Source organism: Papaver somniferum, chromosome 9 (assembly GCF_003573695.1).
Source record: "Papaver somniferum cultivar HN1 chromosome 9, ASM357369v1, whole genome shotgun sequence".
NCBI lineage: Eukaryota > Viridiplantae > Streptophyta > Magnoliopsida > Ranunculales > Papaveraceae > Papaver > Papaver somniferum.
This window is the reverse complement of record NC_039366.1, coordinates 151,733,789-151,743,736: the sequence shown is the minus strand read 5'-3', so window position 1 is coordinate 151,743,736 and position 9,948 is coordinate 151,733,789. Positions and strand designations below refer to the sequence as shown.

Genomic DNA, 9,948 nt, shown 5'->3' with positions numbered 1-9,948 from the left:
TCCCTGATTGATATTAATTGTGGAAAACCTATCACAATGATTGTACTAATGGGATGTTTGTCTAGCTATATCCTAGCTGCTTCATAATACAACAAAAGTTTGACCTGCAATGGTATTCCTAATGGATCATTACACCATTGAAAATCATCACTTAGATGAATGTCAATCCTAGAATTTAAAAGCCGAAACTCTGAGGCCACCTGTTGTAGACCTTCATCGATCATCAAGGATTGATAAGAAGCAAAATGCACTCCTACAAGAAAATCTTACGATAATCTTTGGTTAAGATTCTAGAAGTATGAAAAGCTCACGCGTTATTACACCCATGCATATTATTTTGCAATTCCTAGTGCGCAAGACACTTATATATTATCCCCGCGGGAATGCGTGTCTAGCCGGATATTTGCTCACTCACGGACCAAAGAAACCCGTCAAAATAACTTTTCTGGGGAACCAAAAGAGTTTGTAAGGGAAATCAGCAAACTCCAACACTCTAGCAAAGATTGTACGAAAGTAGCATTTTAATGTTCCGGGGAAAATAAATTCCAACATGTATAGTAGTATACTGTTGCATGGATTAAGTTATAGTACGGTGCATCAAACAAAACAACCATGAATCATGTGGCGTTTTTAAAGGACCAAAACATCCGAGGGGAGCTAAACAATGTGCGGATCAATAATTAGTCAAAAGACTCAAACTAAAGGGTTATTGTTCTGGCTTAATCAAGTGATAATCAAGCTCTAGCAGTGGTACTGTTGGAAGAAAAAAGACCTTGTGGTAGGGTTGAAAAGGGTAAGGGATCCTAAAATGGGGACTGTATACGCGTCATCATGTCAGTGTTAAACAATTGGATTTTGTTTCACAGATCTTACACGTCTTACTTTTTGACACGCGTAGATTCCTTATTGGATAACTTGTTTACGTAATGTTCCCCCCATCTATTTTGTCTTTCTCCGTGTATCTTATTGATTTTGAGTCTGCTAGAGTCTGATTATTATAGGACTCTCTCTATACTCTTCTGTATAAAGAAAAGAGAGAGAGAGTAAGATATACTGTACAATATACAACAAAAGAAACACAAATCAGACCGAAAGGAAAGGGCCAAGCCCAAACCAGTACTACTACTTCTCTGATGGCTTCTCAAGATTAAGAGAGTAAAAGTTTTTTTTTCGTGGACGACACGATCCGAGTCTACCGCTTCTCTTCACCAATCAACCCATCACTCTTTCTTTTAATTGCTGATTTTTCTCTTTAGCTAGCTGTATCTTAAACTAACCTAAATGGAGATGGAGGACGAGTATGGGATAGCTGATTTACGGCAAATGATTGCAGGAAGATCAAGTTTTCCAGCTATGAATCAACAACAATCAGAATTAGTACAGTTTAACCGGAATCGTGCAGCTGCAAGTACAGGAGTAATGCCTGCACGGTTAGGACATGAACATTATCAGGAGATGCTAATGTTCGGGGGTGGCGGTGTTCATCATCATCGAGTAGGAGTAGCCGATCATCTTCACCATAATCAAAATCTGTGTGGTGGTGGTGGGATGATGGAGTTTTGTGCAGCTAATGATGATTCGACTACAACTACAAACTCTACAACCAGTAATATTACTATCAACCCTAATAATAGTGGTGTTTGTGTGTTGGAGATGATGGAAGGTAATGTCAATGGTGCTGTTAATAATGGAGTCGCAGGAGGGGGAGACAATGGAGGTGGAAATAGCAGATGGCCAAGACAAGAGACATTAACACTTCTTGAAATCAGATCCAGTCTTGATAACAAGTTCAAAGAGGCTAATCAGAAAGGACCTTTATGGGATGAAGTCGCTAGGTAAGTTTGCTTCAATTTCATCATTTTCATTCAGTTTTATGTTACTGTTGTGAAAAGATGAGATATATTGACGTAACTCATGAGTACTACTTACTATCTGGCCCTTGTTGTCTTTACTCTCTGGTTCTTTGGAGAAAACTATGTTTACATGTATGTTTGGAAAATGACAACAGCAGATGATGCATGCTTAATCACCCATTATTGATTAATAAATGCTATCTCAATTATATAGACCAAAAACTTCTTAATGTGCTTCATTTACTGCTTGAAATCACATAAACTATGTTTCTAGCTAGCTACTGCATCATAGCTAACTATAGTTCCTTTGTTGGTAATAAATCCAACCAAGTTGTTCTGCTATATGCATTAATTAATATTATCTTTTACGTCATCATTAGCTATGGAATAGATTTGTCGTTCCCTATTAATTAGAACAAGAGAATGTTGTAGACTTTAGTTAGATCTAGCTAGGATGAACTTAGTTCTTTTATAGTATTAATTTTTTTCTTGCTTTTTTGGTTTAAGAATAATGGCAGAAGAACACGGGTATCAAAGGAGTGGGAAGAAGTGTAGAGAGAAGTTTGAGAACTTGTACAAGTACTACAAGAAGACTAAAGAAGGCAAATCTGGGAGACAAGATGGAAAGAACTATAGATTTTTTCGTCAACTTGAAGCTCTTTATGGAGAAACTACCAATAGTCATCAACTCTCAGTATCGAATACAAATTTTGATGGAGACATTGCTGGTCTTTCATTTCAATTTATGAACAATAATAGTGCTTCTACACATTCAAACCAAGAAGGTTTACTATCACATTCCCATCAAACAAAGTTCTCGGATCAAAGTCTTAGCCTTTCAAACTCGTCGGATTTCGATACATCGTCTTCCGAAGACAACAATGATGAGGACATCACAACTTTTTCCTTTATGGAGAATGGGGAGAATAAAAACAAGTTAGTGAAAGATAACCGATGTGCTAAAAGGGGTAAAAAGAATTGGAAAGCCAAGATCAGAGATTTTGTTGACTCAAGGATGAAGAAACTGATGGAAACACAAGAAGCATGGCTAGATAAGGTGTTGAAAACTCTTGAACACAAGGAACGGGAAAGAATACTTAGAGAAGAAGAATGGAGGAGACAAGAAACTGCTAGGCTCGATCAAGAACATAAATTTTGGGCCAAAGAACGTGCTCGCTTTGAAGCTCGGGATGCAGTAATAATGGAGGCTTTTCAAAGAATGGTAGGGAATGAACATAAGGTATCTTATCCAGATCAAGAACTAATAGCAACAAACTTTCATGAGACTACTGAAAACAAAAACCATAATAGAACTCAAGCGTTCAGAAAAATTATAGTAAATGGTCATAACAGATGGCTTGAAGATGAGATCTTGAATCTAATACATTTGAGAACTGGCATGGAATCAAGATTCCGTCAATGTGGGTATCCAGAGAAATCTTTGTGGGAAGACATATCTTCAAAAATGGCTAGTTTGGGGTATAATAGGAGCGCAGAGATTTGTGAAGAGAAATGGTCAACAGTCAACAAGTACATTACGAAAGCCAATGTTGTGTCTAACAGTACATATAAGGAGTGTTCAAGAAATGAAGGCCCTTATTTCCAGCACCTTGACTCAATGCACCACAATGACTATCAGGGAGCTTTTCCTAAACAGGATACGCATAAACAAGGGCCTGAAACTGAGGGAGTTCAATTAAATGATGTCCCTTCTCCTTCTAACTCTACTGCAGGAATGAGCACAGCAGTGCAGGATAGCAGCTTTCGATTTATGATGACTCATAATGATCAAGGGGACAATTCGTGGCAAAATTATGGTGTAAAGCTCTACAACAAAGGAAGCAACCAAATCAATAAATTTATTTCACCCCTAGAAGAGATTTAGTGGATGGAAGAGGGTGAGAGGTGGCCACAGAGAAGAGTTTGATTTGTTCTTGGTAGAGTTTTTTAACTTCAGTTGCACATTTTAGCATGTCTTTGTTTGCTTGCTTACGAAGTGAGGATAAGAGAAAGCGAAGTTGCATGTATAATGCAAATTGCAACAACAACACTAGCTTTTCATTTCACTCTTCATTGATAGATTTGTTCGTGTTTTTTTTTCGCGTCTTTTTCATATCGTTTATATAATTATGTATCTGTAGTACCATTCGTGCTGCATGCACTGCTATAACTGAAGGTTCAACTTCTAAGTAGTTAGTTCCTTAATCTTGCTTGTTTGGCAATGGCATTCTCTTGTTCTGGAGGTTTAAAGTAATCCTGTGAAATTTTTATTCATTATTTTACATTCTGTACTGTTAGGCAAGATTTAAAAACATTAAGGGACTGTTCAATACCATTTTTAAAAACAGTTTTTAAAATCATTTTCTATTATTTACAACATTATTATTTTTTTGTTTTTAGTTTTTTTAAAATGGACTTGCGGCGCAGCTTGTTGCTCGCTTGCCTACTATGTAATTAATTCCTAATTGTATGAAAATTGATTAGAAAACTTAAAAACAATTTTTCATATTGATTTTCTAGCAAGGCACTAAGAGCAAAGTGGATTTGGAGATATTCGAAGGAGAAGAAGGCTTTATGGAGGAAGGTTGTTCAACAGAAGTTTAATAATAATGTTGATGTTTTCCTTCCTACGGATGATGGTAAGCCACAAGGAAGGAGTGTCTGGAATCATCTTTTATGTTCTTCCTCTTTTCTTAATGAATAAATGATGCAGGGCGGCGGAAGCGTTGAATAGTATTAAAATCTAAAACTCATGTTTCCGAGATACCACTCTCGAGGAAAACACTACCTTATCAATTCATCCAAGACTGTCTAATACTAAAACATAGAGCTCCTTATATAGATAACTCCATAACAAATAATAATTTCATTTCATAATATATCAAGATATTATTACCTAAGTATAAAATAATTCCTAAATAATAAAAGAGAAAAATCACCTAATTAATATTACAATATACTTGATAAATTATAATATGTTAAATAATTATAAAAAATATGCAAGTATATTTTATTTGCCTAAATGTTAGAGCATTGCTCGGTCGAACTCGCATGCATTGCTATCTCAAGCATGTTTGTCAATGTTAGTGATCAAAACTATAAGTCTTGATTTTTAGTCTACTATAGCTAAGTCTCGGACTAGGATAGAAAGTGTAGTTGAGCTCAAGAACTCCATGGCAATCATCATACAAGACGAAGGACTACTCAAAGAACTGGTGGATCTTCATCGACTAAAAGGTATGTGGAGACTTGAACTTATCTATCACTCAAAAGTCTATCTACTCTATCTCCAATTTTGAGACAAAAGTCGTTTTGCTATATAGACTTTGATTATACACATTTGCTATTTTGAGCCGAGTTTATCTCGCCTATTTATTTCTCAAAATATGTGTTGGTAAGCTTTTGCTTTGGCCAAGTTCATCTTTACCTAGTGACGAAAGTCATGTTATGTTTCAATCACTTTGAAAATTGCTTTGAAGAAAAATGGTTTGTGAATAACAGGCTTTTCACAAAAATAGGCCCATTTTTTTGGTGCTTTTCATTTCTAGGCCACTTTTTTTATTTATTGCTAGACTAGGCAAGTTTTGACCAAAAGTGATGGATGGAAAGTTAGCACCGTTAGGTGCACTTAAAAAGACCTAAAAGTCCTTTGAATCGGTTATTTCGACCCAACCAGCTACTATAACTCTTTATACGTCATCACCCAGTGCGTATGTGGCACTGCTTACGTGGCAAGGCCCACGTGACACTGCTTACGTGACACTCTTATCTTCTTCTCCATAAATCATAAATGAACGTCTCCACAACCACATACTTCTGCTTCTCTTCATTTTCAGAATTGAAAAATGGGTGGTGGTATGAATGATAATGTAGCCTGCAACAATTTTATAATAAAATTTCTCCCATTTCAGAACTTGCATTGTCTTACAAAAGCATCCATTCACCCATTCACAAAAGATAACCAAAATGAAACATAAATAGTATCAACCATATTGTTCAGATCCAGTCACAGAACAAAAACAAAAGAGACAACCAACCCATCATACTTTCATGTACTTCTTTGGTTTCTTCTTTCCCTTTGGATCTGCAACTGTGAAGGTGACTTTGTTGTTGACAGATCCAACATGTTGATTAGTCTGATTGAAAGCAGGTTGAGAAGAATCCTTTCTCTTTCTCCCTTTTGCAGCACCTTGTTTAGAAGATTCTGAATTGTTTTGGTTCTTCATTCCATCCTTAGCAGTAGTAGATGCAACTGTAGAAGCACTAACAACCGGTTTCTTTCTATTGTACTTCCTTTTTGGTGGTTCAGGGACATGAGTAGATGATGTTGAGCCATCAACACAGGTTCTAGGTTTTTCTCCCTTTGGATTCTTTCCAACCTCTCCACCAGCACAAGTTATTGCATAGTGACCATAAACTCCACACTTCTTACACTTTTTCATTTTCTTCACACTTCCAGCTTCATCATAAGAAGGAATCCTCTTCTTTCTTGGCCTTCCAGTTTTTCTTATGATAACAGGAGGATTAATGAACTCTACCAGTATATTCTACACAAGAGAGGAAGAAAGAGAAGATATTTGTTAAGATAGATATGAAACCCTTAAAGGTTATGTATTATATAAAGCATGTATGAAACCCTAAAAGAATCCAAGAATCTTTGTTATTATTAAATATTTATTGCACAATAATCAATATATTTTTCTTTAATAAAACTAGTGGTCTTACCCAGTCAATTTCAGCTGACAGTGGTTCAAACTCTGGAGCATATGTATTTTTGTAGTATTCCACACTGTATACAGGGTCATAGTAGCTACAACATGAAATCAGGGAAGCATATCCACAAATTATCAGTTTACAATCAAGCTTGAGCAAGGAAAAACAAAGGGGATATAACAAATCAAAACATTGGAGTGAAAAGAGATTGTGACTTACTCAACCCAGTTTGGTCTCAATGGTGTTAAAGCAACTATAGCATGTTGACAGGGAAATCCCCTCAGCTGCCACTGCAAACAACTACAGCTCTTTTTGGAAAGATCCACAAAAAACACAGCATCATGAACACTCCTGACCTCATACACCCTTCCCCTTACATCTCCAGTTAACTCAAACAGATGATTTAAGTCCTGCATCTTTGTAATCAGCTTCATTGCCTTTGGAACTATCTCACCATCCTGCCAGTTTTCACTTTCATTCCTCTTTTTGAAGAAAAGACCCATCACCAGTTTATTATACATTTGTGCAAGTGTAATGATTGACTTATCTCTAAAGGGCTTGTCCATGTTGTTGAAAGACTCTGAGAAATTATTGTTGATGTGCTCACACTTGCTGTCATTTGAGAAATGAGACCTAGACCAGCTTTAGGTTTTTGATCTATGAGATATAGTGCAGCTTTTTCATCCTCAGCAAATAATTTATCCATGTGTTGCTAAAAACAAACATGACATAAAAAGTATCAAACTCATGTATGTAATACTTGAAATTACATTATATTGTTTTGAGAAATGAGCATACCTGATAGTGTCTCTTCTTGTAACATTTGGCAGCATTCCAGAAATGAACATGTAAGCTGTATGACTTAAAATACTTCTTGAAATTCTTCATCAAATGTCTGTCAATTTATCAATAAGAAACAGTTAGTCATTGAACTTATATTATTAGGAAATATTAAGGATATAAAATTTAACCCGAAACATAATCTCTGCTCATCCAAGCAAAAGTATTTGTCACAAGCTTCACTAATCCCCTTCTGCTTGTCTGATATAATGGTGAAATGCAAGTCTTGACCCAGTATAGCTTTCAAGTCTTTGAGAAAAATCTTCCAGTTCTCAATGGTTTCATTCCTACACACCATTATACCAAGAGGTACTAAACCATTCTGACCATCTAGACCTGTTGCAACCAGTTACACACCACCATACTTCCCATACAAATGGCAAGCATCCAATCCAATGATTTTCCTATATCCATCCAAGAATCCTTCTATAGCAGGCTTGAAGCAGAGTGTCATTGACAAGAATGTGTTGTCTGTGCTTCCATATGAGAAACTAGATACACTGCCAGGCATTTTTTCCTGCAATTACAACAAAGTAATGTTAATGCCATATAATTTGTAATATTAAGACAAACATTAAAAAACAAACAACAAAACAATTAATGTTACCTTCACCATTTCACAGAATGCAGGAATTTTCTTGTACTGCTCCTCATAGCTTCCATGAAGTTTCTGCAACACAATATTTCTTGCTCTCCATGCTGTATGGTACTTAATGTTCACTTTCATTGTTTTGTTGAACTCATTTGCCAATGACTCAGGATCAGGGATTTTGTTTTTTCTACCTAGAGTCTCCAACCTATGCATGTACCAGTCAGCTACAAATTCTGGATTTGCACATCTGTTCTCCTCTTTAACATTTCCATTGCATGTGTGCTTCACATTCCAACTTATCAGAGTAAATGTAGTTCCTTCACCCTTCAAAACTCTTCCATAAATGAACATAGGACACTTGGTCTTCTCATGATGAATGCACTTCACCCTAATCTTGTAGTTGTTTGAATCTTTAAACTTGACCTGATGTCTATGCTTCACACAGTAGGCCCTCAAATGCTTCTTGAAAGCATTCTTGCTGACAAACTTGCTTCCCTTCACTAGGTTGTAAGGATCCACTTGTTCAAAAGTAATTCCCTCAGGGAACATCTCCTCATCTTCCTCATCCTTAAAATTTTGTGCATGCTCTTCTTCAAACTGTGTGTTATCATGAGGCTTTGAACATTTAGGCTTTGAAAAATTAGGCCCATCAGTCTTGTTGCTTTCTGATACTATAAGTTCAAGCCCATCATTCTTGTTGGTTTCTGATACAAATTCCCAAAAACAAATGACTCAGTTAGAGCCCTTCAAACAAGGGGAAAATGTGCATAGCCAGTTATGCAGTACAAAAAAAAGTGCATAACTAGTTATGCAGATGCATCAAAGGTTATGCTTATCATAAATCACTGCAGATGCAAAAAAAATATGCATAACTAGTTATGCAGTACAAAAAAATGTGCATAACAAGTGATGCAGTACAAAAAGAATGTGCATAACCAGTTATGCAGATGCATCAAAGGTTATGCTTATCATAAATCACTGCAGATGCAAAAAAAATATGCATAACTAGTTATGCAATACAAAAAAATGTGCATAACAAGTTATGCAGTACAAAAAATATGTAGTTTTCACTTCAAACAAACAAACATAACAAACAAACAAAGAATAAGAAAAACAAAAGACTACAAAACAAATGACAGCTTACCTTCTTCTTCTCTGTCAGAGACCAAGTCCCCATAATGGTCCTCTACAAAACCACAGAGATAAGGGCATTAGTACTAAATAAATTAAAGGATTATACAATCAAACACATCAAAGTTTTAAAAGAGACAGAAGCAATCACATACCTTCCTTGTCATTCTCAACCTCCACCTCCCCAAAGTTTGGATCACCAGCATCACTATCAACATTATCATCATCACTTGCAGCATCATTATCAACATTATCACCATCACTTGCAGCATCATTATCAACATTATCACCATCAATTCTCTCACTTGCAGTACCATCTGAAAGATACCCATTCTCAACTTTTTGTAGAAACTTATTGTAACTCTTGATATCTTTCTCTTCACTGTCATTATCATTCATCTTCAGGACATCCTCATCATCAGGGTTACATTCATCTTCTTCTACATTTTTCAAGTGCATGACATACTCATCACTTTTCTTGTACTCTTGGGCAACTTCAAACAAATCTTCCACCACTTATGCCTGTGTTGTAGCTTCAACCCAAAAGTCATGATTGAAATAATCATCTAATCTAGGTATCTCATTACCTTGTTCATCTCCACTAGCCTCCAAAACAGGATTACTCTCAGCTACACTTGCTTGTGTTTGTTGAGTAAACTGTGGAATATAAACATCTCCATCATCATTCTCAGCTACACTTGCTTGTGTTTGTTGAGTAAACTGTGGAACTGATACACCTCCATCATCAACATATTCATCAGAAACATCTTCTCCACTACCAGCTAAATCAACAAACACTTTAGTAGGATTCTTCTTCTT

The 9,948-nt window shown here is 36.1% G+C and overlaps 2 protein-coding genes and 1 long non-coding RNA gene across 3 annotated transcripts; 1 reads left to right on the top strand and 2 right to left on the bottom strand.

Annotated features, from left to right (window-relative positions):
- Positions 1–1,078: 1,078 nt before the first annotated feature.
- Positions 1,079–3,960, top strand: LOC113312165 (trihelix transcription factor PTL-like). The gene is made up of 2 exons (XM_026560918.1): positions 1,079–1,835; positions 2,361–3,960. The coding sequence occupies exons 1-2, from the start codon at positions 1,282–1,284 to the stop codon at positions 3,736–3,738; spliced, it is 1,932 nt and encodes a 643-aa protein (XP_026416703.1). The 5' UTR covers positions 1,079–1,281; the 3' UTR covers positions 3,739–3,960.
- A 1,933-nt stretch (positions 3,961–5,893) lies between these two features.
- On the bottom strand, positions 5,894–8,547 carry LOC113312721. Its single transcript, XM_026561458.1, has 8 exons — positions 8,014–8,547; positions 7,781–7,923; positions 7,538–7,693; positions 7,365–7,461; positions 7,174–7,278; positions 6,786–7,048; positions 6,579–6,663; positions 5,894–6,400 (listed from the first exon to the last, which is right to left on the bottom strand). The coding sequence occupies exons 1-8, from the start codon at positions 8,545–8,547 to the stop codon at positions 5,894–5,896; spliced, it is 1,890 nt and encodes a 629-aa protein (XP_026417243.1).
- Positions 8,548–8,637: 90 nt separating this feature from the next.
- On the bottom strand, positions 8,638–9,350 carry LOC113313391. The gene is made up of 3 exons (XR_003341822.1): positions 9,285–9,350; positions 9,143–9,184; positions 8,638–8,702 (listed from the first exon to the last, which is right to left on the bottom strand). It is a non-coding gene; the product is annotated as an uncharacterized LOC113313391 (long non-coding RNA).
- Positions 9,351–9,948: the final 598 nt, after the last annotated feature.

What these genes read in the sequence shown, in the direction of transcription:
- LOC113312721 (XM_026561458.1), bottom strand. Translation starts at nt 8,547, where the DNA reads ATGTTCCCTGAGGGAATTACTTTTGAACAAGTGGATCCTTACAACCTA. An exon ending in CATTCTGTGAAATGGTGAAG is followed by an intron (nt 7,924 to 8,013) that starts GTAACATTAATT and finishes TTGTAATTGCAG; the next exon opens with GAAAAAATGCCTGGCAGTGT. An exon ending in GAGCAGAGATTATGTTTCGG is followed by an intron (nt 7,462 to 7,537) that starts GTTAAATTTTAT and finishes ATAAATTGACAG; the next exon opens with ACATTTGATGAAGAATTTCA.
- LOC113312165 (XM_026560918.1), top strand. Translation starts at nt 1,282, where the DNA reads ATGGAGATGGAGGACGAGTATGGGATAGCTGATTTACGGCAAATGATT. An exon ending in TTATGGGATGAAGTCGCTAG is followed by an intron (nt 1,836 to 2,360) that starts GTAAGTTTGCTT and finishes TTTTGGTTTAAG; the next exon opens with AATAATGGCAGAAGAACACG.